Consider the following 25,926-nt stretch of genomic DNA (forward strand, 5'->3'; position numbering starts at 1 on the left):
TTGTTTTTATAGGGATTTGAAATAATGAATGTTGAAAAAGTGACTATCAGAGCTTTTCTCCTAGTAGATTCTCAATAATGAAAGTTATTGTAATTGTTCGTTATTTCATTGTTACCCCCCTTTCTGCCCTCCAGCTGTTTTCTAGAAGGCAAGCTAGTTTTTACCTCTTGAGTATTGGTGTGCAGCCTTTAGTATGAGGATTCATGCCAAAAGGAAGAAATATGAAAATTCTTTTTTTTTTTTTTTTTTTTTTTTGAGACAGAGTCTCGCTTCGTCACCAGGCTGGAGTGCAGTGGTGCAATCTCAGCTCACTGCAACCCCTGCCTCCCGGGTTCAAGTAATTCTTCTGCCTCAGCGTCCTGAGTAGCTGTGACTACTGGCATGTGCCACCACGCCCGGCTAATTTTTGTATTTTTAGTAGAGATGGGGTTTCTCCATGCTGGCCAGGATGGTCTCCATCTCCTGGCCTTGTGATCCATCCGCCTCAGCCTCCCAAAGTGCTGGGATTATGGGCATGAGCCACAGAGCCCGGCCGCAAATTCTTAAACACTAATAGGCCTGATAGTAACTTTGAGGCAAGTACTTTCCAATCTGACTGTACTGTAAAACAGAACGTTTGAAATTTCCTCGTATGTTTCTTGTTTATGCAAAAGTATTTGAACGAACCAAGTAAGTGAGTTGAGTTTTGCAATCTTGAATCTCTAGTGGGTGTCAGTAGACTACTACAAGTAAATTTGGCAATGATGTGCAGCCACCAGGCTTACTAGTTCTCAGAGGGTCCTTAGAGAACTTCATATTGGGTGTGTTGTGTCTAGCATTAGAGACAAATCATTTTCTGTCCTTCACAGCCACTGCTCATAGTCCTGAAACCTGTTTGGGACCACCCTACCCCCCAGAATTGGTCATTTATAGATGAGGAACACCCCTGGAATATTGACATTGTGACACTGATTGGTGATCATCCTTCCTAGTGTGAGTTCAAATCGGGCATCCACATAGTGGGGCTGTCCACACATCAGGACTGTCTTCAGTGGTTTGCATTGCTGGGATTGCTGCTGATTGAAGGAACTAAGCATTGTTTTCAGAGTGGTGGGTCCCATCAGGGCCCTCTGGTTTTCCTGGGCAGCTCCATCTAGGAGTAGGTAAGCCTCCCTGAATTTATCCTGTGTCAATTCTGTGGGTCTAGATTTTGTTCAGTTGGGGAAGGCTGTAAATAATATGAGTGTCTAATGTTTTTATATACCTCAACTGATCCATTTGAGATTTTTATAAGTGTCAAAATTAAAGTCATTTGGTTTGTTCCATTTACTTTCTTTCTTAAACTATGAAATATTTTGACATTTTAATGAAAAACAATAAAAAATAAGACCACTGATTTTTACCTAAAATTGTTAAATCTAACAATTGAAAAGCAAAACTACTTTCGTTTAAAAGAAATGCAGTAATGCACTAATAGAAAGCAATCAGCAACCCAGTAGAATTTATGATATTTGGGGTAAGACTTCGGCTATCATATTAATTTATGTAAATCTAAATGTTTAAAAATAGAATCACACTAATTTATATCAAATAGTTTTTTTTTTTTAAAAAAACCCTGTGCTTTATAGATAAAAGCATTATTTCACATTATTTCACATCACTTAAGAATAAGTTCTGCCGTTTCTTATTCATCTACATTTACCTCAGCAAAAGGAATACTATCTCTAAAAGAATTTGAAAAAAATACTAACTAAGCTCAAGATGTTCATTTATATTATTAGAAATGAAAATCATAATACTTCATGGCATTCTTCAGTACCTATTTAGAAGCTGTTTTTTCTTGTTTTGCTTTTAAAAGCATAATGTGGCTTGACATTTCCCCCACATTTTATGCACTCTCTTAAAGTGCACTTCCAAAATTGTAGGAAAATGTCCTCGGGTTGTACAATATAATGACAAAGGATTTCCTCCCCCACTGCCTTCACCTCCATTTATTGGTATTCTCCTAAGTAATGAAACAGGCTTTAGAAAACATGTTATTGTAAAATGACTCTTATTCAACCCTGCCTTTCCCAAGTACATCTTTTGCCTTTGGAGTTCTTGAAACTATTAAACAAAATGTTTCCACTGACAGGCTAAATATTAAGCACATGGCCTGTTTATATTATTGCCTAGCATCATGCCTCAAAGTTTGTTCCATGGACCACCTGTCCTAGAGTCACGAAGGATGCTTGTTAAAAATACAGATTCTTTGGGCCTATGTGGATTTACTGAGTCAGAGTTATTGTTGATAATGTCTAGGGATGTGCATTTTAAACAGGCAACTTGGAAGATTCTGATGCATAAAATTTGAGGTTCACTGGAAGGATGCTTATTTAATGGAGATATGGTAGGGTATGAAGAACAGCATTTTAAGATGTCAATCCAGTGAATTAATAAGGGAAGCTTTTTCATTATTTTATTTTGTTTTATTTTGCAGTGGAGTCTTGCTCTGTTGCCCAGTCTTGAGGGCCGTGAAGGGATCTTGGCTCACAGTAACCTCTGCCACCTAGGTTCAAGCGATCCTCCTACTTCAGCCTCCCAAGTAGCTGGGATTACAGGCGTGTGCCACCATGAACAGCTAATTTTTGTGTTTTTAGTAGAGATGGGGTTTCATGTTGGCCAGACTGGTCTCAAACTCCTGACCTCAAATGATCTGCCTGCCTTGGCCTCCCAAAGTGCTGGGATTACAGGCATGAGCCACTGCACCCAATCTGCATTTAATGAGTTGGAGTTATTGATGAGAATGATAATTATGATAATAGGGATATGCATTTTAAACAAGCAACTTGGAAGATTCTGATGCATAATATTTGAGGTCCACTGAAATGATGCTTATTTAATGGAGATATGGTAGGGTATGAAGGAATAGCATTTTAAGTTGTCAATCCAGTGAATTAATAAGGGAAGCTTTTTCATTTTTTCATTTAAAATAAAAAGTAGGACAGAATAATTTTTGAAGCTCCTTTTAGCCTTAAACATTGCAGGGATATTTTTGTTTTTGATTTTGTTTTAAATTCAGGCTTCTGAGAATGCTTTTCTTTGGTCTTTTAAGGTTGTAAGTGCTTTGATTGCTAATGTTAATACAATGATTAATTTTTAAAAGCAAATCATTTTGGGATTTAAAATTTGATAATAACAATCAAAGGTGGGGTTGAGAACATGTATTTGGGTTGTTCTTCATTTCTTTAAAGCCTTGGCATTTCAAAGTCAATCTGTCGTTGGCTAACTGGGATGGTGAAAGGAGGAGATACTATTAATCCATCAAATGTTGCAGTTTGGGTTGCAGATTTTGAAAACTTTAGAAGTTAATATCAAGTCTTTTATTGCAACCTTCAAGGGATAATCTTAGTGAAGAAAAACACTTTTTTGATAGCTGTATAGACTTAGGGCAATATTAATTTTGGGTCAGTTAAAGTCAATACATTTTTCACGAAAGTTATTTTAGCAATAAAAGTCACTATTAAATATTTCTCAAGGACAAAGTTAAGAAAACAGAATATTCTTACTGATGTTATAATATGAATTTCTTAGACTAAGGCATTACATTTCATCAAAAACATTAGCTTTTTTCTTTAAACACAGCTTAGAGAAAGAAAGTAATGCTTTTCATATTGCTGAGTTAAAATCAGACTAAAAACTGTATTTCTTTGTTGTGTCAAATCATAATTTGTTGTGTCTAAATCTTTGAGTGACTTGTCTATCATATGAAATCCTTAGAAAAATCAGAGGATTTTGTTTGTTTGTTTTTTGTATTTTTGAGATTGGGGTTTCGTTCTGTGCAGTCATAGCTCACTGCAGCCTCAATCTCCTGGACTCAAATGCTCTTCCCACTCCAGCCTCCCAAGCAGCTGAGAATACATGCATGGCACCAGGTTGGGCTAATTTAAAAATTGTTTTTAGAGATGGGATCTTGCTATGTTGCCCAGGCTGGTTTCAAGCTCCTGGCGTTAAGTGATCATCCCGCCTCAGTCACCTGAGTTACTGGGATTGCAGATGTGAGTGACTGCATCTGGCTGTGTTTATTAAAGAACACAGTAAGTGCAAGACAGATAGTTTTTCTTGAGGATAAACATGTAAAATGGAAATAGGAAGAATAACTTGAGGAGCACAAGACACAGATCTTGGATTAATTTAATCTTTCAGTGTTCCCTCTTCCTGTTGATTTCACATAGCCCTTGCTTAATGCTAACAACAGATATCTTTCTTCTTTTTAAAATTCTACCCAGAAGGCAAGGGGGAATTTGGCTATTTCCTTTGGACATTTCACTTTGAGACCTATTATTGAAGGCCCTTTTCTGGTTTTTGCTTCAATAGTCTAAATATATATTTATTTAATTACAGGAAATCAGGCATTTAATATCAATGCAGGAAACAGACACACAACTTTTACCCATCTCTGTTGTTCTGCATCTGCCCTTCCACTTGAAAGAATGTAAGCAGGTGATTGTCAGACCAACAATAAATGTCACTCAGAGAGCGTGCTTCCGTATGGCAAGATAACCCAGAAAACATAATTATGCTCATTCACAAAAAAAGAAATTGATACGAAATGTATAGAATTTAATATTTCTTTAACACAGTTTAAAAATGACAATAGGATATGAAAAGCACCATTGCAGTTTGGGGATAAATTCCTGAAAGTAATGCTATTTTAATGCACAAATGTCTCCAAATTTTAGTATTACAACTGTTAAAAGAAAAATTTGAGATAAATTTACCAAAGTTTATTTGAGCACACACACACAAAATTCTTGAATTGGGCAAACCTCAGAACTAGAAGAAGTTCAGAGAGCTCTTTCTGCCCAGCAACCTGAGCAATGAGCTTTTATAGGATGGACACAAAAGCAAAACAGATAAATCATTTGATTAGCTACAATTAGGCATTTGCCTTATTTGGGCATGGTGTGATGATTTGGCTTCCTGTGATTGGCTGAGACTCAGCTATTTGTTCTGTGTATCAGTTTGTTTACATACTAAATTAGGGTGAAATTTGCTGCACAGGAATGCAAGGTATGGAGGCAGCTTCAGGCCAAATTTAAATTAATTTAACAATATCTTCCTTTTAGTCAGTCTCTTAAAATTGGACATGGATGCCACTCTGTCACCATCGTCATGGACTTGTTTGGTCTTGGTATGAAATACATCATTCATGGCATCAGCCTCGTTGAACGGTTCCTTATGTTCTTTTTGTGTTTTTGTTATTTTAACAGTAGTGAGACCATTTGATGTACAACAGATGGCTGTATATGAGCATTTAAGACACTTGAGAGAATATAGCACACCAGGGAGACTATTGTGATGGTTATCAGAAGGATAATACTAAGAGAATGAAGTATATTCCTTAACAGAGTCTACCATGAACCAAAATAATTAGAATAAAATCAATCAAAAAATGAGCCAGAAGAGGAACCTACTTGTTTTAACCAAGTAGCTTGTTTGTTGATTTTTTAGAACTGGGTTTCTACCATATCAGACATATTTATGAAAGGGCAGCATGAGGTGTTAGCCATTGCATACACATTTCCCTGTTCAGCCAACAAGTAGTCCAAAGCAGTCTAAAACAATGGTAGCAAGAGAATTTATAAAGGATTCTGGGCAACGATAGCCTTTGCAATACAGTCAGCTATAGTAGCTAATATTTGAGACAGATTTCTAATGATAACTCTATATACATTTATGCCAAACCAAGGAAGAACCATTCTACAAAAGATGCCCATTTAGAGCAATTTAAGCCTGCCAGAAAATTCCTCTTTATTATTTTTATTTTAAAATATGGAACGCTTCATGAATTTGTGTGTCATCCTTGCACAGAGGCCATTCTAACCTCCTCTGTATCGTTCCAATTTTAGTATATGTGCTGCCAAAGCAACCACGATTTCTTGTTAATCCGTGGCACAAATTAAGAGATATAGACCAATATTCAGTTTCCAGTTGCTTATGAAGTGACAGTGGTACTATTAGAATCTCTAATCCACATTGGTCCCTTATTTTCCACTTGAGACAAGGAGTTGCCCACACATATGGTTGATCATTAAATCCTCCACAGATAAAAATATATCCTGGAGGGGCACAAGAGACAGCTCCTTGTGTGATACGTTGTGTGTTAGAAATCACCAGTTGGGAAGCACTGGTAATATTTATCCAAGGGTTCATTATTGAATCGTTGTATGGTAGATGACCTGTTACAATTAAGGGATTAGGGTTATAAAGTTGTCTACAAACTGTCAAATTATCTTTCTTTTGGTTTTCTTAGTTTCTGGCATAATTTAGCTGCAAAACCCTCAATATAGGTTTTTCCTACTCTCAGATTTAAGCAAGAGTCTGAATATATGAATCTAAAAACCTAATCCTATGGAAAGAACCAGACGAGTAATTTTTTTTTTTTTTTTTTTGAGACAGTGTCTCGTTCTGTCGGTCAGGCTGGAGTGCAGTGGCATAATCTCGGTTCACTGCAACCTCTGCCTCCTGGGCTCAAGCAGTTCTCCTGCCTCAGCCTCCTGAGTAGCTGGGATTACAGGCATGTGCCACCAGGCCTGGCCAATTTTTGTATTTTTAGTAGAGATGGGGTTTCACCATGTTGGCCATGCTGGTCTTGAACTCCTGATCTCAGGTAATCTGCCTGCCTCTGCCTCCTAAAGTACTGGGATTACAGGCGTGAGCCACTGCACCCAGCCCAGATGTGCAATTTGAACAAATAGTCAGACGTGGAATATTAATGAAATCTGTTACATGGTGAACTAGAATATCTCTAAGATCATATAGGGATTCAGGTTTAACATGAGATAGTCAACATTCAGTCTAGTTCCCTGCAAAAGCTGTCAATTCTGAAATCTTAATTATCACATGACTAGGGAAAGCTTCCCTAGTCAGCTTTACCTTGAGATCTCCAGTGGATTTACTGTCCCAAGAGTCTGGAGGGGCTCTCTTGAGTTGAGATGTAGGGATCCAAGGCTTGAGGCCCTGAAATTTTGCAGTAGTGTGGGTGGTGGGCAAACTTGGTATGGTCCCTTTCAGTGAGTCTCAAGGGCAGCCTTTCTCTGGTGTTGCTTCCAAAAGACCCATTCAGTGGGTTCTAGATCATGAAAGATCTAGTTGTCATCAGCTGGTGGGTCACAAAGGGTTTCTTTTAATTGGTAAAAATATACTTAAGCATGGCCGGGTGCGGTGGCTCACGGCTGTAATCCCCGCACTTTGGGAGGCCGAGACGGGAGGATGACGAGGTCAGGAGATCGAGACCATCCTGGCTAACACGGTAAAACCCCGTCTCTACTAAAAATACAAAAAAATTAGCTGGGCGAGGTGTCGGGCACCTGTAGTCCCAGCTCCTCGGGAGGCTGAGGCAGGAGAATGGCGTGAACCCGGGAGGCGGAGCTTGCAGTGAGCCGAGATCCCGCCGCTGCACTCCAGCCTGGGCGACTGAGCAAGACTCCATCTCAAAAAAAAAATAATAAATATATATATATATACACACACACACACACACACACACACAAGCATAATGCATTAAAATCTTGTAATATTAAGTCATGTCAGAACTTATGAAAGTGTGAGATTTGTGAGTCTATTATTAGGGCCGTACATCTTCCAGTAACTATTTTATAAGGGGTCAGTCTCTGTTTTCCAAGGGGAGTGGAGCTGATTGCCATCAATCAGTATTACCTTTGAACAAGGCAATACAGTCAATTCAGTTAGCTTTGCCTAATACCATTGTGTTTGTAATAACTTATTTAACTGCTTTATAACTTGTCCAGTGAAATGAGCACCTCTACCACTGGAGGAATATTCGGCAGGAATATTCCATAAAGCAAACACATTTCGTGATAACCTTTTAGCTACTGTTATATCAGCAAACTTCCTGCATGATGGGAAAGCTTCTGTACATCCAGAAAATATTCATTGAAGGTGGGAATTGAGTGATGTCCGTCTGTAAATATTCCAGTGATCTAGCAGGTGCTGGAAATGTATCATCTGAGTATTTTACTGTCTTGTCAAAATTACGGGTTTGACAAACCAGACATTGGTTATAAACCATTTTAGCAATTTTAGAACAGACAGCCTGCCAGTATTTTTAAAAATAATTGGAATTATTTTATTTTTCCTCTGATGAGTTAAAGAGTACAGAGCTTTTAATAATTAAAGCTTTAAGGAGTCAGGAAGGACCAAGCAACTGTCCAAGCCCTCCATTAGCCCACACTTAACATTGAATTTACATCCTTTTAAATACCAGTTGGTTTCTCCAATTCAGGCACAAGGCACTGTTTATGAAATAGTTCATCACAGGTAATTTGACTTGGATCAATTTTATGGAGCTCACTCAAATTGTATATCTTAACAATTTCAGTACTGGCTTAGTATGAAAAACTGCCAAAGCATTTCCTTGGCAACCAATTAATTCGTGTTCTACTTGATGTGGGGTTAGTGGTTTTATGAACGAATCAATTTATTCATTAGAGTTCTGGAAATTCTTATCTAATCTAATTGTATGAACCTAAGGTTATCAGAAACCTATGTTGTCAGAGTTGTTTCCATGAATCCCCTCAAAGGTGAAAAATTTAGGTTTATAGTTGTTTTCAATAGCTTTCAGGAAAGTACCAAAGTAAAACAATTAGCTGTCTGTGGATGACAAGACTTTAAATGATAATGGTTAAATGTCTGGTGAAAATTAATTATAATGCAATTGACAAGAAAATTTTGTTTCCTTTTCTGTATATACAGTATTTTAAAATAATTAAAATTATGAGTGATAGTAATATATCAAGACTATCAGGTTTCTGGGAATTTCATATAATTTCTGGAAAACATATTAATAACATACCCATGCAATATAACTTAAAGACGGTTCAGCAACACTTATTATTTGACAATGCTTCCCATGCAATTTAACACATCTCTCTTTTTTATAAGAAGAGAGGAAAAAATTCCTTTGAGAAATTCCAGAGGTCAGTTGGGAAACTTCCAAAGTTGGTTTGAGGTCAAAAGGCCTTAATTTAATGTTTGATTTTGAGAAGTTGTTAAAAAATGTCAAAAGGTTTAAAATACTTAATTAAAATAGGATCATAGGTCACTGGGAACAATAGTCATTTAAGCAGAGTGATAATTAAAATACTTCAAAGATAGTTACGTAATTATAGAAAAACCTTAGCTTTTTAAATAGAGAGAACTGCTTTGCTTTTCTGAGAAGCGTTTTATTTCTCCTTCACTTATGAAGCTTTATTTGATGGGATATGAAATTCTTGGTTGAAATTTCTTTTATTTAAGAATGCTGAAAATAGTACCCCAATTTCTTCTGGCTTGTGAGGTTTCTGCTGAGAGGTTTGCTGCTAGCCTGATGGATTTCCCTCTGTGCATGAATTGACTTTTCTCTCTTTAAGATTTTTTTTTTTTACCTTGACCTTGGTGAATCTGATGACTATGTGCCTTGGGGATGGTTGATTTATATGAGGTCTAGCCAAGGTTCTCTGTATTTATTGGTTTTGCATGTCATCCTCTCTAGCAAGATTAGGGAAATTTTCATGGACTGTATCCTCAAATATATTTTCTGAGTTGTTTATTCTCTCTCTGTCTCTCAGGAATACTATTGAGTCATAGATTTGGTCTCTTTACATAATCCTATATTTCTCAGAAGTTTTATTCATTTTTAAACATTATTTTTCTTTTTGTTCAACTGAGTTGACTTGAAGAACTGGCCTTTGAGCTCTGAGATTCTTTCCTCAGCTTCGATCCTTCTGTTAATACTTTTGATTATATTATGAAATTCTTATAGTGAATTTTTCAGCTGTGGAAGCTCAATTTGATTCTTTCTTAAAATAGCTATTTCATCTTTCAGCTCTTAGATCATTTTACTAGATTCCTTGGAATCCTTGGGTTGGGTTTCAACTTTCTCCAGAATATTCATGAGATTCCTTGTCATCCAGATTCCACATTCTATGTCTGTCATTTCAGTCATTTTTGATTGGTTAAAAACCATTGCTGAGGAGATAGTGGACTTGTTTGGAGGTAAGGGTACACTCTGGCTTTTTGCATTGCCAGAACTCTTGTGTTGGTTCTTTCTCATCTGAGAAGGTTGCTGTTCCTTTAATTGTGGTATAAATTGAGTATAGTTAGTTGGCTTCATTTCTGAATGTTTTCAGAGGGCCAAGGTTCTATGCAGGTTCTTTATTTGGGCTGAATTCTTACCCTTAGTCTTACAGGGGGTTATATTAGCAAAGTATTTTTGTTGTTGTAGTTCGGGCTGCAATCCAGTAGATGATGCTTAAGAGTATTTGCTGGTAGAGGCTCTTACTCAGCTGCATGGCTCCTTTGTATTTCCTGCCACTTGCAAGCTTGCTCTGTGGTGCAGTGGCAAGAGAGGTGACCCCTTCACTGAGTTTACTCCTGGGCCTTGGGGGAACTCCCTCCAATCACTGGCACTGTACCTGCATTTCTTTTGTTAGGGGTTTAGGCTACAGGGTTCCCTCAGTCAGAGGCTGCAGTAGGGAGATAGACCACACCTTTTCAGTCTGGCTCTGTGGAGTGAGGCATGCCTATTCCTGCTGCAGCCCATGAACCCCTGTGACTCATCCCTCTTTGTGCTCTGAGAGTGTGGGCTCCATTCCCACTCGAGTGCCTTAGTACTCCCAGGCTATGCACTGCAGACCTGGGGAGAGATCAGGCTTTTTGTTCCGTCCCCACCTTGGGGGCAGCAGGGGTGGGGACTACAATGGCAGCAATGGTATACAGCCTGCCAGTTACCTCAGGGGGTGCCACCCCAAAGAAATGCATAGCCATGGCTAATTTGAGTGATCAGCCAGGGATGGGGCAGCTGTGCTGTGGGCCCAGGCTTGGGGGGTGCTCTGCCTAGGGAAGACCAAAGAAGATAGTTTGGCCTCCTCTCCATAGGATAGCTGTGGTGTGCTGTAGGACTGCAACAACAATCAGGCTGTTTGTTCCCTTTCTAGCCTCGGTGGTGGGACTGATGAGTGGGTACTATGGTGGTGTCAATGACAGAGGGCCTGTCAGTTGTCTCTGGAAGCTCCACCCCAGAGAAGTGAAGAACCACCACTAACTGAAGTGATCAGGTGGGAGTGAGGCAGCTGCAATGGGGGCCTAAGCTGGAAGGCCCTGCCCAATCAGGAGCAGCAAAGTCAGAGATCTGCATGGAAAACAGTCTGGCCACCTTACTGTATAGCAGCTGTGGCATGGTGGAGGCCAATGACAGTTCTTAGATTCTTTACTCTCTCCCCAGCCTGAGGACAGCAGGGGCAGGGGCTACAGCAGTGGCAATTGCAGCAGGCTTGTTAGTTGCCTCTGGAAGGTCCATCCCAGAGGAAAGAAAAGCGATGACCAGCTGCAATGTTCAGGTTGGGGTGGGGTGGCTGTGCTGGGGGCCCAGGCCATTGGACCTTCCATGATGAGGTACAATGTGCAGTTCATCCTCTCCTCAGCACCATGCATGTGGTCCCTGTCCTAGAGGTGCACTAGAGAGCCTCAGCTCCTTTGTTGGTAGGGCTATGGCATCTGGCACCAGCATGCTTGGGAATCCAGGGCTCATGGAGCTCGGGGGGCTTGAGTGGTAGCTCTGCACAGAGTCCGCAAAGCTCTCTGTGTCGATCTGGAAGCCCAGGGGAGCTGGGGGCCTCTCCTGTGCCCAAGATTACAAAGCTTATGCAGACGTGTGGTCCCTGGGGACTCTCACTCATCCTTTCCTCACAGCTGGGAGCCTCCTCTGGCTCTGCACCAATCCTGGGTGGGCAGCTGTCCTGCCTTGCTTTTCTTTGCTTTCTGTGGGTCGCTGTTGCTTCCTTGATGAATCAAAACATGGCCTCCTGTATGATCCACTTGAAGAACTAGTGTTTACTTGCCACTCTGCCTCTTCTCCATGACAGCAGCATGCACTAACTGCTTCTAGTCAGCCATCTTGGCAAGTCAGCCATCATGGCGTTTCTTTTACTGACTTTCTTAATTATCTTGACAAAACACACAATATTTCCTTGGCCAATTACCTAAAAGGTAAAAACAAAGCAAACAAACAAAAAGTCTTTTCACAATTTCCTATTAAAAGTAGACCAATACCTCAAGAAAAAGTTGTTTTAACATAGGGGATGAAATTCTAATTTCCCTTCATAGTGTTTTTTATATTAATGCTTAATTTTTAGAAAAATTTACAAATAGCACATCTAATCTTAGCTAGCTCAATCACATATAACATTTCTTTCCCAAGGTTCCTCTTCTACAGACTTTTTGTATTAGTCCATTCTCAATGAAGAAATAGCCAGGAATGGGTAATTTATAGAGGAAAGAAGTTTAATTGACTCACAGTTCCACATGGCTGGGGAGGCCTCAGGAAACTTACAATCATGTTGGAAGGCAAAGGAGAAGCAGGCACTTCCTCACAGGGCAGCAGGACGGAGTGAGTGCAAGCAGGGGAAATGCTAGATGCTTATAAAACCATCAGATCTTGTGAGACTCACTCACTATCATGAGAACAGCATGGGGGAAACCACTCCCATGATTTATCTCCACCGGGTCCCACCCTTGACATGTAGGGATTATGGGGATTATAATTCAAGATGAGATTTTAGGTGGGGACACAGCTAAACCATATCACTTTCTAATATCCAGTCAGTTTTTTCCTCCCCCTATAGTTCTTTCTCGGTTTGGATCAATCATTCTACTTTAGAACAAAAATTTTTCTCCTTTTGTTTTAACAGAGCAATACACATCCTCATAACTTATGCTTTTCCTTACCAAGAGCACATCTTACCTATATTGTATACTTGCATATAAAATAGTTTTCCTTATTATTTCTAGTAATTTTAGTTACGTATTTTAATTAGAATTCTTAGCCCTTTATGACCTTAATTTCTAGTGAATACTAGGAAGAAAGCAAGTGTGACTATCATACCAGCAGTCTATAGATTGGAAAATCTGTGGATTATAATTCTAGGAGCATGTACTGTTTTATAATGCATTTTTTTCAGTGTGGCACAGAACATTTATTAACAGTCCCAACTGTCTTTAGTCTCTCTGTGATAAGAAATGGCAGAGGAAGCAAATTTTTATTTCTATCTTGTTAGGGCTTTTTTTTCCCCTGTCCTTCGTAACAATATTAAAAGTTTCTAGTATAGCAAGGACATTTTTCACATGGGAATTCTATCTTACCTCTATTTAACACTTGCTTTTAATAATTATGCTTGAAATGCTCATAAAGATGAGATATTAAATAGCTAGCCATCACCTTAAGTTATTTTTCTTGCTGACAAGTTATGTCACATAGAGATAGCATGAACTTTTTTTACTAAATAAACCTGGGGAAGAAGAGTTGTGCATCTGTATTATACTAAATGCTGACAACTCTGAAGGTATGCCTGCATTAATCAAGGCAATATACTTTTATTAGCTACTATTTACCAAAGATTATCCAAGATTATGTAAACATGAAAAATATTTTAGGTTTGTTTCTAAGGGTTTAAGGAATACCTATTTTATGTAAGAACTTATTTTTCTTTAAGCCAATTAAATAATTATCTTTTACAACTTAATTTTGGCAATACCATAAGGAAAAAGAAATATATTACACATTCATAACATACATACTGACATATATAAATATAAACATAAAAGCAAATCTTGTAGTATTCATTTAAAAATTTTAGCCCGGTGCCAAGTACAGTAACACAAAGCTCCCTGATATGTTAAAGGATATCTGGAAGTGAAGTTTTTCTCGCCCATGAGACAAGATTACATACCCAGATGGCTAAAGCTTTTGACTGATATTTGTAGAAAAGACTTAAGATTTTTCCGATTCGCCTTCTCTAAGAAATCTTTTAAAGAGGAAATCTTTGATTCATTTAACATCTTAGATGTTTAATACTTCTGTGTATCAATTAAAGAATGTGTCCCATTGCTTTTGTGGTATGTCAGATCCTTTCTTCTCTAATGTGCCTCACAAGCGATCAATTTTATCTTGGTTAACAGTTCACTGTGGCCACTGTAATTCCTTCTTGTCTTTAGTGAGGTTAACAGGTTTAAAAAAAAATGCACAGGTTCTGGGGCCATAATTTTTGTACATAGAGAAAATTGTGCTTATTTTTGGTGTTTTTAAAGAGGTAAACATTGGGTTGATATAAGAAGCTAGCAGGCAGCTTCACTGATATTTCTTTAAGGCAAGTTTTTCTTTTCCTTTTTCTTTATCATTGTCTTCATCTTCTCTCTCCTTTCACTCCTCCTCTGAAGGTATTCCGGAAGAAGATGGAAACATGTAGGCAATAGTCTTTCCGCCACTGGAGATGTTTTATCGTATTCAGAGAAACTAAATGAGATATACCAGAATCCTCGCATATTCAAGTCCTGCAGTTGGCCCTGCAGAACCTTCATATATACAAAAGCCCTTCATATATGCAGATTTCCATTCCTGCAAATACTGTATTTTCAATATGTGTTTGGTTGAAAAATATCAGCTTAGAAGCTGATATTATAAGCTTGTAAACTGACATTTTAAGCAGACCTATGCAGTTCAAACCCATATTATTCAAGGGTCAACTGTATATTTACAGGTCACCTTTCATCTGAAGGACTTTCATGTCTACTACACAGGATGTTATAATGATCTATTGTCAAAAATGTTCTTTGCAACTTACAGAAACATGAGAGTACAGCTTGTGTGGCTCAACAGAATTCTGATAAACTCTAGGATTAAAAAGAGAGAAGAAATAAAGGCAGGGTTGAAAAATGAGAAAGAAATGATAGTCTTTTAGACAAGGAGTTAAGTATTCAATTTGCCGTATTTTTTAATTCTACCAAGCTTTGGAACACTCTCCTTGGCCCAGAAAATCTATCAGGAAACCGTACTTGAGCTAGGCTGCAAGTGAATGTTTGCTATACTTTCGATTTGTTATGGTCCTGTGTAGGAGAGAAAATGCTAAGCAAATATTTGCATATTGCACTGTAAGGAAATAAAAAATGCATTAGAAGTGAATCAGTTGACCTCATGTTGTTTCATTAGAAGTAATTTCTTTTGGATTGTCTCTGCCTATAAATGTTCTTCCTTTGCATCTTAACAACAACTCTGTCATGAGTAGTCTGTGACTAGCTTTATTTTTTCCACTTTTGCTCCCCATGTATATGGTAAGTACCTCTCCCGCTCTTTATGGGGCCTGCGTTTTACATCCTGCAAAGACCAGTTACATTTAATCCATCCTTTTCTTTAGAGGAACATTTCTCAAATTATCTCTAATTTTTCGGTGTTTTACAGTAAAATGGATCAGGTCTAAGGGTTCTCTAAGAGAATTTAGCATTTGACATTTTTATTTTTATAGCAATTGAAATACATCAATAAAACATATTCAGAAAGGGCATTATATCAGACACTGCTGGCCTATTTTAGATTTTGTCATTTTTTATCATAGTTAGTTTTTGACCTTAATAATAAGTATTATTTTAGTTATTGCCAGTGAGTGATAGGATAGAGCTAACTAAATGCTTAAATGATGTGCCTGGATCCCCGCATAGATCCACAGTTATTATATTCCTTAGGGTTTTGCTATAGCTATATAGAGGAAAGGGAATTCAGTCATCCCAATGCACATGGTACCCTGGGCATGCCAAACTCAAAAGAATCTATACTACAGCAGCTATATGCACAATGTAAGTACCAATTTAGTTTCACCAAAAATCATCACTTTGTATTAAATTCGTATCATTGATTGGAATTTTACTGGCCGACCTTTTTAAGTTTTGTATATGTTAAGATTCTACAATTATATACAACTCTAAGTGTAAGAAAAGTTATTGCTAGTTTTATGTGGGTGCATATATAGGTAATATAATAAAAAATAATTTAGGTTGAAGGTTTATGTGGTAACTTTTCTCCTTATAAAGGTTTTTTCCTGGAGTGATATCATTAAAACATTCAAAACAGATTTTATGAAGTAACTACTGACACTACGGAAAAGAGCTGAGCTCCATTCTGATTTGTGCAGAGTGACTGGGTATTCAGGGAGAATAAGGGAATAGGAAAGAGGAACAGCAGGGGCCTGAGCAGAGTCAAGGAAGTGAAAAACTACAAAAATCAGAAAGTGGAGGTTGGTCCCTGTAAACCCATGTGGGTTTGTTAACTGGTGCTCATCAAAGTTAGACTCCTAACCTTCTTTAGAGATTGGGAGACAAGAGCCCTATCTTCAGGCATTGACTGGAGGAAACAGTCAATTCTTTTGTCTACCTTGAGCTGATCAGGCAGGAACTTAAGGGGTGGGAGGGTAGGACCATCCTAGTGTTGTGACCTTAGGCTTTTAGAAACTATTAATACATGCATGTTTGTTAAAGTCTTTATAGGTCAATGTTGAGGCTGAGCTGAAAAGAGTGCTCAGAGGAACCTGGAGAGACTTTGGTTAAAGAGAGGATCTTTGTCAGTGATAATTACAGTGTGGCACTTTCTGATAAACAGTGACTGCTATGTTTTAACTGTTGTTAAGTGAGCTTAATTTTAATATATTAGCTGAAAAAATATGAAAGATTATGCTCTTCATTTCAGGGCCGAGATCTGGACTATAAAATTCAGGAATATAAAGAAGCTGGAAAAATCTTTCCAGATAACCAAATAATAGAATGGTTTATCCAACTGCTGCTGGGAGTTGACTACATGCATGAGAGGTATGTTCATTTGCTACTAGGAATATGATATATTTTTAACAGTCATGTCTGAACTTGAAAAGTGAATTTTTTTCTATAATTGAAAGAAAACAAGTTCAAAAAATATATGATTGTAATTAAACATCTATAATATGTTTTTCCTTGAGAAAACTGTTGAATGATTATATCTAGAGGATTTATTTGCATAGTTTTTTGTTGCTTTTCTAAAACTCAAGTTGGCCATGAATATAAGATAGAAATTTATGTTAAACACATTTCATTATATCTGATCATCTCCTATGAATTACAGGAAGTTCTCAGATACTTTTGGCATCCTATGAATTTATTGTATCTTACAGCAGGCTTCAGTGGTAGATATCTTAGTATGCCGCAAATGAATTGTGTGGTCACCTTGGAATGTGTCAGTGCACACTTAGCTAGGTTCACATCCCAAAAGAGCTCAGTAATTGAGACAGAATGTATTCTTTAGCCTCAGAGAGATAAGTATTCAGATAGAAAGTCAGTTTTGATGTGAAGTATCTGATAAGGTCAATTATTTCGATTATCTGTGATTTACATTTACAATCTCTGCCTCAAAAATGTATTTTAAAACTTTTAATGAATTTTTATAGGTCAAAAGTAAGAAGTTTTAGAAGTTAAATGTTTTAGAGACCCAAAAATGATATGAACATGTTTGAAAAGATGAACATACATAGGCAAAAAAGAAGTGGATAATCTGAGGTGTATATGGTAGCTTTCATCTTGGGAGTGGGCATTAACACATGGTACCATTCTTCTTGAACGAAAGGGGTGATTTATAAGGCACACCAAGGTCTAGCTATCCATGGATGTCAGATTGCTTAAATGTGTCATCTGTACTTTCTGACAGCATAAAAAGTAATCGGATTATTTTGTAATTTGCCATGTATCTCCTAAAACACATGCTTGTTGATACAGATAGCTACTGATTTATTGACACCTCATAACAATCTGTTGGATGATGTCAAACTATCTTAAGAAATCTTTTATTAAAAGATTATTTGACTTAAAAGAATCAAATAATCTTTTAATAAGGTACCCAAAGCTACTGACTATAAAACGTCTGTGTACATACATTTATATTGGTGTTTCTTTTATTTTCTTTACTACTTCTTAGCATATTGTTAGGTTACACACAAGAAAAACAACTAAAAAAAAACCACATATTAAGATGCTAACTATTGTATTCTATGCACAAAATACAAAACTGGAATCTGGTTGATTTAAGAACCCAAATAGTTTTGATACCTTTAAGACTGCTTAGTAATAGTTCAAATAATGAGTTTAAAATAACCCTTCAAACAAAGGCTTATGATTTTTAAATCTTTTAATATTCAAAGAAAGCCATTAAATGAGACTAAATATTTGGATATTTGTGAATCCTTGGATTTGAAATACAATCCTTTGTGATTCAGGTAACAAGTGATGGTGCTTCTTAGTCATTGTGTTATTATAACCAATTATTGTAAAGTTCTTGTGTACAGAGAAATTACAGTTTCATATTTCAGTTCATCAATTCCTTCGTTAGTGATAAATTAAAAATAAGTGTCAACCTCAAAGAGCTGTCAGTAAGCGAGCAGACATAAAACATGTACTCTTATAACTATAAGCCATGTACCATGGTGGATGTACATGATTAAGTGTCTCCACTATTCACTAGATTCATGACCTTGAGCAAGCTGGTCATGAAAGCAAGCACTCCTCTCTGAACCTGTTTCCTCATCTATTAGGTTGGTGCAAAAGTAATTGTGGTTTTTGCCATTACTTTTAATGACAAAAGCCACGACTATTTTTGCACCTACCTAATATAAAGTAAGGATAATAATAGGACTCTCCTTGCTTACATTATAGGGTAGAAAATATGCGTTGAGATATTATACAGTTTAAAAATTTGCAAAATGTTAAGCTCTGTGTAATGTCATTATAATTTAATATAGAAATGAAAGCATAGACATCAAAAGCAGTTTTAAAAACGATGACAGTAACAAGTGTTAGTAAGCATATGGCGCACCTGGAATTCTTTTATATTCTTAATGGGTATACATTGATATAAACACTTTTGAGACATGTTTGGCAATACTTCCTAAGCCAAACATACAAATACCTATGACCCAGTAATTCTATTCCTAAGGGTAGAAGTGAGTGCTGATGTCCAACAAAAGGTATACAGAAATGTCCATAGAAGCCTTTTTTGTAATTGCGAAAACACTAAAAAATATTCATCTACAGTGGAATGGTTACATAAGTGTGGTATGGCCCCTTAATGGACTTTTAAAATTACTATTCTATAATTTTAAAACAATAGACAATTGATAATAAGCATGACCTGGGTGAATCTCAGAGATCAGATGTAGGATGAAAGAAACCAGGTGCAAAAGAGTCTATACTGTATGACTATATTTATATGAAGTTCAAAAGTAGGCAAAACTAATCTAAGATAAGTCAGAATAGAGATTATATTAGCAAAGGGGTTTTGCCTGGAAGGGGCACAAAGAAAGCTTCTGGGATGTTAGAAATGTTCTATATATTAATCTGGATGGAGGATTACAAGAGTGGTACATATGTTGATATATATGTAAAAAATCATCAAATTTAAGATTTTTGCATTTTAATGTAAGTTATACTGTAGTTTAAAACAAGTGATAAAAGTGCCAAGAAGAGTACAATTTAAGTGTTACAGGAGATCAGAAGAGAGATAATGTTTTCATTTGGCGAATCAATGGAGGCTTCTTGGAAGAAGTAGCACTTGACCCAAGGTAGGTTTTGAGTATGATGAAAAATGGGTCAGAGCTTTCCAGATGTAGGGAACAGAGCACAGCCACAGAGGTGGAAAAACATGGAAATCTTAGAGAGAATGGTGAGTGGTTCTGTTGGGAAGACTCTTGGAGTAATGAATAAAGTTGTTGGCAAAGGTAGGCTGAGGTCAAGAGGGCTTTATTTTGGAGCACAGACATTGAACTCCACAAGAGCTTTTTGAGTGGAGTTATATAATATTGCCAGAGCTTGCTTCAGGAAGGTGAGATGATAAATTATACCAAGGAGAGAAGATAACTTGGGTTATCAGTCAAGAACCTTTTATAATATACATGTATGAGATTGTAAGGCCTAAACCTAGCTGGCAGAAGTGGGTAGAATGAGGAAGGATAATAATGAACTCAGTAAGTTGAAATGGCTGGACGTGAAATTAAGTAGATCTGTGACATGTGATACAAGGTCAAAGATGAACCTGAGGTTTTGCGCCTGGATGAATGAGAAGTTGGAAAGACAGGTTTGAAACAATGGTGATGAGTTTAATTGTGAATATGCTGGGTAGAATATGGAGAGAGAAGGAGAAGAAGAGGGAGGAGAGAGAGAGAATGAGAATGAGAGAAGGAAGTTAGAAGTGAGACCCTGGATCTTAGGGAACCATCAGGGCTTGACTTTGTTTGGGTTCCTACAATATCAGAGCCCTGAAACAAAGACTAGGAAACAAATAGATTTTTTAGGAGGTAGTCTTAGAAAGCAGAAGCCAATGAGTGGGAAGAGTGAGAAGCAGCCACAAAAGCTGTGCAGAATGCATGATTGAACCAGTGGCTGCTGTGGGCAGAGGGATGCAAAGGCAGGACTCTTCTAATAGTGTGTGAAGTTTTGGGTTTCTCTTCCTGCTTTCTCTCCTGACTTTTTGGGAAAAAAAAAAAAAAAAAAAAAAAAAAAAAAAAAAAGCAGGCTGGGCACAGTGACTCACGCTTGTAATCCCAGCACTTTGGGAGTCCAAGGCAGGTGGATCATGAGGTCAGGATTTTGAGACTAGCCTGGCCAACATAGTGAAACCCCGTCTCTACTGAAAATACAAAAAATTATCCGGACATGGTGGTGAGTACCTATAATCCCAGCTATTTGGAGGCTGAGGCAGGAGAATGGCTTGAACCTGGGAGGCGGAAGTTGCAGTGAGTCGAGATTGCACCATTGCACTCTAGCCTGGGCGACAGTGCAAGACTCCATCTCAAAAAAAAAAAGCAACCTTGCTTAAATATAACTGTTGTTTTCTAGCACTATTATGAATTTCCTCTTGAAAAATTTCTTGTGTTTCTGGGAATTTGGAGTGAGGAGGGGAAGGAAGGTGTCTTCCTCTTGATCCAACTTTAGAATGGTTTTTAAATGGAGCAGTTACATATATATATATTATTCCTGATTGTAAATGTGTAATCTGTGTTTCACTTCTGTTGGTTTTCAATATTTAATTTAGGATAAAACATATTTCCTTCAGAAAATAAACTTATTTATCTTAATTATCTGATTTTAAAACATTTTAAATCCAAAAGAATGATTTTTTTAGCATATGGCATAAACATTTATAAATAATGATGTTAAAAAGCCAAGACTATTCACAGCTCACTGATAGCTACTTTGGGAATGTAGCACTAAAACATGTTCTTGCTGAAGGGAGTCATGCTGTATTAACAAAACTCCAATGTCAGTGGCTTACAGCAGCAATCATTTCCTGCTCATGTTGCATATTGACAGATAGGGGTCATCTGCAAGTCTGCTCTACATGTCTTCATTCCAGTACCCAAACTGAAGGAGCAGCCCCTATCTGGGATGGGCTTTACTCCTGGTGGAAGGAAAAGCAAGAGCGCAGAAACCCCTTGCTCAGACATGACAATCATCCAGTCTGTTCACATGTCATTGACCAGAGAAGTCACATGACCACTCCTAATGTCAGAGGTGTGGGGATGCCTCTTCCTCCCAAAGGGAGCCCTCACTGCAAGGAATAAGAAGTGTGAATACTTGGGAACAAGAATGAGTCTACTACAATGTTTCACTCAGTTTTAAACTAAAATCTTTCAAATTACAGCTGATAAATGTAGGCTTGTCTACAAAGCATTATTCTAGTTTTCTCCTTGTATGATCTACAGTATATATTAAAGTATATTTTGAAAATTACATAAATTGGCTTACATATGAGTTAAGAAGATTACCTTGGACACAATACATGTGAAGAGGTTAGGTTTGTTGCAAATGCCTTGAAAAACTTTTAGTTTATATATATGATGGTTGATTTTATGTGTCAACTTGACTGGGCAGTAGATGCCCAGAATTCAACATTGTTTCTAGGTGTGTCTCCCGGGTGAGATTAGCATTTGAATCTGTGGACTCAGTGAAGTAGATTGCCCTCCTCAGGCATCATCTAATCCCTTGATTACTTAAATAGAACAAAAGACAGAGGAAGGAGGAATTTGCCCCCTTCTGCCTCACTACTTGAGCTAGACATCTCATCTTCTACCCTCGGACTGGGATTTACACCATTGGCTCCCCTGGTTCTCAGTCCTTTGGACTGGGACTGAATTATACCATTGGCTTTCCTGGGTCTCCAGCTTGTAGACAGCAGATTGTGGGTCTTCTCAGCCTCCCTAATTTGTGAGCCAATTCTTTATAATAAATCATTTATCATGCATTTCTCTGGAGAACCCAGACTAATACAGCGCAGCTGCAGAGGAGATGAAGACGACCCTGGAAACACTAAGAAGAATGAAGTTACAGAAAAAATGAAGGATCTGTTCACTCCTTTGGAGCTTTCCTGTACTTATTTTAATTTGGTTTATTTATATGCTATTCTAAATCTATAACATATGGCATAAACATAAATAATGATGTTAAAAGCTGAGAGTATTCACAGTTCACTGAAAGCTATCTTGAGAATGTTGCACTGAAACCCATTCCTGTTCTGGGCCGGGAGTTCAGTTAATGTCAATTTCTTAGGATAAAGGACCGAGCAGCCTCTCTGCAGACAGCCCACCTGCTGGTGGTCTTGAGGCTTTGCGATTTTGGTGCTTTCCCAGTGGAAGAGAGAACAGGGCTGGGACACTTACTCCAAGATGGTTTCCTCATCACCTCACTGCCCATGCATTTCCCAGCCAGCTCAGTGAGGTATTGTGGTAGAGTGGCTAAAATGTTCCCTGAAAGGCAGTGTTAAGAACTCATTTTTAGTGTAGTGAAGCTTCCAGGGAAGAGACATACTTGGAAATCTGAGTCAGTAAATATGACTGTGGAAGGAGGTGGCCTACCCCAGATTTGAAGATGGAAAAGCAGAGAGAAGTTGTGTTTGGTGTTACTGGAGATTCCTGCTTTCTCCTGGTCCTCACCTCTTGAGGATATCCTATAGTCACTTTTTCAAGGCAAACTCACCCCTGAGTCAGGTGTGGGCACACTCCTGATGTGCTGGCAGTGGCCAATAGTTTGAGGAAGACCTGACCCTGCTTCTGACTTGTAACATAGAGGACTCATTGTGTTAGTGAGGGGACATGACACAGATGAAGAAAGGCAGGTGCCTCAGCACCCAGGACAGGGGCCAAATGGCAGAGACCAGTAACGGGATTTGCCTAGGTTGTACATCACAAAGGATCCATTGGCTGTGCCAGCACCTTTGGCAAGAAGAGTTTGTGATCCACCCTGAGAACCTGCCAGATGAAGGACAGACCTCCAGGGAGGGTTTCAGAAACTATTCATATAAGGGTTTGAGGGGAGGTGAAGAGAATTGTCCATACTTTCTCCACAGTTCTACCTTGGGCTGGAGGCCTGAGAAATGCCTGCTCTCTGCACCTCCACAGACTGTTCTTTATCCTAACATGGGCCCTGGATTCTGGGGAAGAATGACCTGATGGGGAGATGGAGATGGGATTTTTAGCATGAATTTTAACCACAAACTGTCAGCAAATCTTAACCATATCACTTGGGTACCATGAAACATAGAAATGAGAAGGAGCCACCACTGGAACAGATATGGTATGGTGCACATGAGATAATAGATGGAGAACTGTGTTGAGCTTTTTAGAAGAAAGATTTCATATAAACTGTCTGTATTGCCTGTTACCTTATTATTTCTTAGATTTCATTTTCATATACTTCAAAGGAAAGGATATTAGCCAAGCATGGGACAAAAATATGCTGGCCCATTTTGGCTTACTGTAACCACAAAGCCAATACATTATGATTTTTTTTTTTTTTCCTCCTGAGACAGAGCCTCGCTGTGTCGCTCAGGCTGGAGTGCAGTGGCACGATCTCGGCTCACTGCAACCTCCACTTCCTAGGTTCAAGCAATTCTCCTAACTCAGCCTCCCAAGTGGCTGGGATTATAAGCATGTGCCACCATGCCCGACTAATTTTTGTATTTTTAGTAGAGATGGGGTTTCACCGTGCTGGCCAGGCTGGTCTTGAACTCCTGACCTTGTGATCTGCCCACCTCGGCCTCCCAAAGTGCTGAGATTACAGGCATGAGCCACCATGCCTGGCCAATTATGATTTTTCAATAGATATTTAGCAAATAGCTTGATACCTGGTTTGTTGCATAGAATCTATTGTTCCATTACCACAGTGCCAGCTAATTACTTCTCATAACTGCTTTCTAACGTATCGTATGCCTTATTCTTAAAGTATCTACTGATGAGTTACTAATTTATATATTTATAGAGGCCTATCAGTGTATTATTACTTGTAATTCATCTTCTGCTTGTCTAGTCTAGGTGTCATCAGGTGAGTTTCTTTGGAATGTTTTACTTATTCCAAAGTTATAGCACCAAGTCGTCTGGTGGGCTCCTTAGCTCACTATTCCAAATCCTAAACCCGTGATCTCTTTGACTTCCTAGAATCAATAGCTGTAGAAACTAAGTGATCAACTTAAGATGGTCTTAATTGCAAATAACAGCAACAGATTAAATAGTAGAGAAAATTTATTACCTTGCCTAACAAGAAGTCTCCAAAGTGAGTTGTTCTAGAGCTGGTTAACTTGGGTGGCTTGGCAGTATTATCTGGGGTTCTAGTTCTTTCTCTTTATTCCACCATTCTCAGTGTGGTTGGCTTTTGTAGTCAGGCTTGTCTTGTGGTTGCCAGGATGGCTGTAACACGACCACATATCCCGCCTTCATACAACAGTAACCAAACTCCAGAAAAGGTAAAAGGGACATATGGCATGTCACTCCCCCACTTTTTTGTCTTTTACAAGAGTAGGGAAATATTTCCTATAAGATTCCAGCAGACTTCCCTTATGTCTCATTGGTGTTAAAAAAATTTTCATAAAACATGGAAGAGACAAAATATATTAGTGGATATTTTTTTCATTGCAGTGCTGGCCTTAACTTTCTATTATCCGGGCTACTTTGTAACTCTGTGGAGGCAGAGGCACACTTGAATATATTTGTCCAGCAGAGATGCAAATAATTTCTGTCTAGTGGAACAGATATCCCTGGTGATGATTGTTTATGGCCTTGTTAGGCATTAACCAGTTTTGTATCTAACTCAGCAATCGTATCCCCCTGCCACATTCACCCCCTACTCCCCCCACTTCCTTTACTTAACAGGTCTGAGGAGGGCTGAGCCTCCCCAGAGGCTCATGGGGTTCTGGTGTTAAGGGAGAAGAGGAGGAGAATGCTTATGGGTAGGCATTTAACAGTTCCTGCCATACCAACAGAACCCCAAGAGTGGGCATAGAGAAAGCCAGATTTCATTTAACACAGTTAGTAAATACTGTTGTTCTCTTTTTAAAAATCAGTAAGAAGTCAGCAACATATTCATGTACAGCACAGGTCTAGGTATTGTGGGAATGTAAGAAAGCAGTAGAAAATAGTTATTAAATAGCAAAGTTTTTACAGATAAACAGACCTACGTGAGAATAGTGGTTTATAGAGTCAAATAGACCTAAGTTTGAACCAATAGGCTGTACAACATTGGGCAAGTTATTTGGCCTTTCTATGCCTTGATTTCCTCATCTCCAGATTGGGCATAATAGTAAAAAGATAGTAGTATAGTGCTTAGGATGATAACATCTGGAGTTATGGACCTCAAGATGAAGTGGCCTAGTGTTGCATTGTCTAGTTTTGCTCTTCTCTTTTCTCTCTATTCTTAGAAACATACTTATTCCTCTCTAATCCACTGAAGGGTTAAAGAGGCTAAAGATTATTTGAATTAGGGGAATTCTCATTATCATATCCAGTTCTTCACTTTATATGCTGGTTTTATAGGGCCGGTTGAGTTTCTGCCCATTTGTGTCCTATAAAGTAAACTATATGATCTTTATGAGTGACTTTTCTTTAAAATGTTCTTAGTCAGAATTTGCAGCTTTATTCAATAATTGAATAAAGCTGGATGGTTGAGGCCTGAACACTTTACAAAGGTAACTTCGTTACACTTGTATTATCATTAATTCTAGTAGTAAAATTATTTTTATAGTTGATATTTCTGGTTTTAATTTATGGTAGTAATATTAATTTGGTGGGCATGTACCTG

At 38.1% G+C, this 25,926-nt stretch overlaps 1 protein-coding gene and 1 non-coding gene across 33 annotated transcripts in view; one reads left to right on the forward strand and one right to left on the reverse strand.

Moving 5' to 3' along the window:
- LOC105490389 (NIMA related kinase 11) overlaps window positions 1-25,926 on the forward strand; it is a 310,323-nt gene that overhangs the window by 58,320 nt on the left and 226,077 nt on the right. For 31 of the 32 annotated variants that reach the window (XR_011619681.1, XR_011619682.1, XM_011755916.3 and 28 more), the window contains one exon: window positions 16,532-16,650. Coding sequence is in view for 30 of the 32 variants with exons in the window: in XM_011755916.3 (XP_011754218.2) it covers window positions 16,532-16,650 (119 nt within the window). In the remaining 2 variants the exon portion in view is untranslated. Of the gene's footprint in view, window positions 1-7,252; window positions 7,274-16,531; window positions 16,651-25,926 lie in introns of those variants that run through there. The other variant, XM_071090905.1, reaches the window with a different exon arrangement.
- Window positions 5,788-5,890, reverse strand: LOC112428133 (U6 spliceosomal RNA). Its single transcript, XR_003020034.1, has one exon. It is a non-coding gene; the product is annotated as a U6 spliceosomal RNA (small nuclear RNA).

Source organism: Macaca nemestrina, chromosome 2 (genome assembly GCF_043159975.1).
Source record: "Macaca nemestrina isolate mMacNem1 chromosome 2, mMacNem.hap1, whole genome shotgun sequence".
In the NCBI taxonomy this organism is placed as follows: Eukaryota; Metazoa; Chordata; class Mammalia; order Primates; family Cercopithecidae; genus Macaca; species Macaca nemestrina.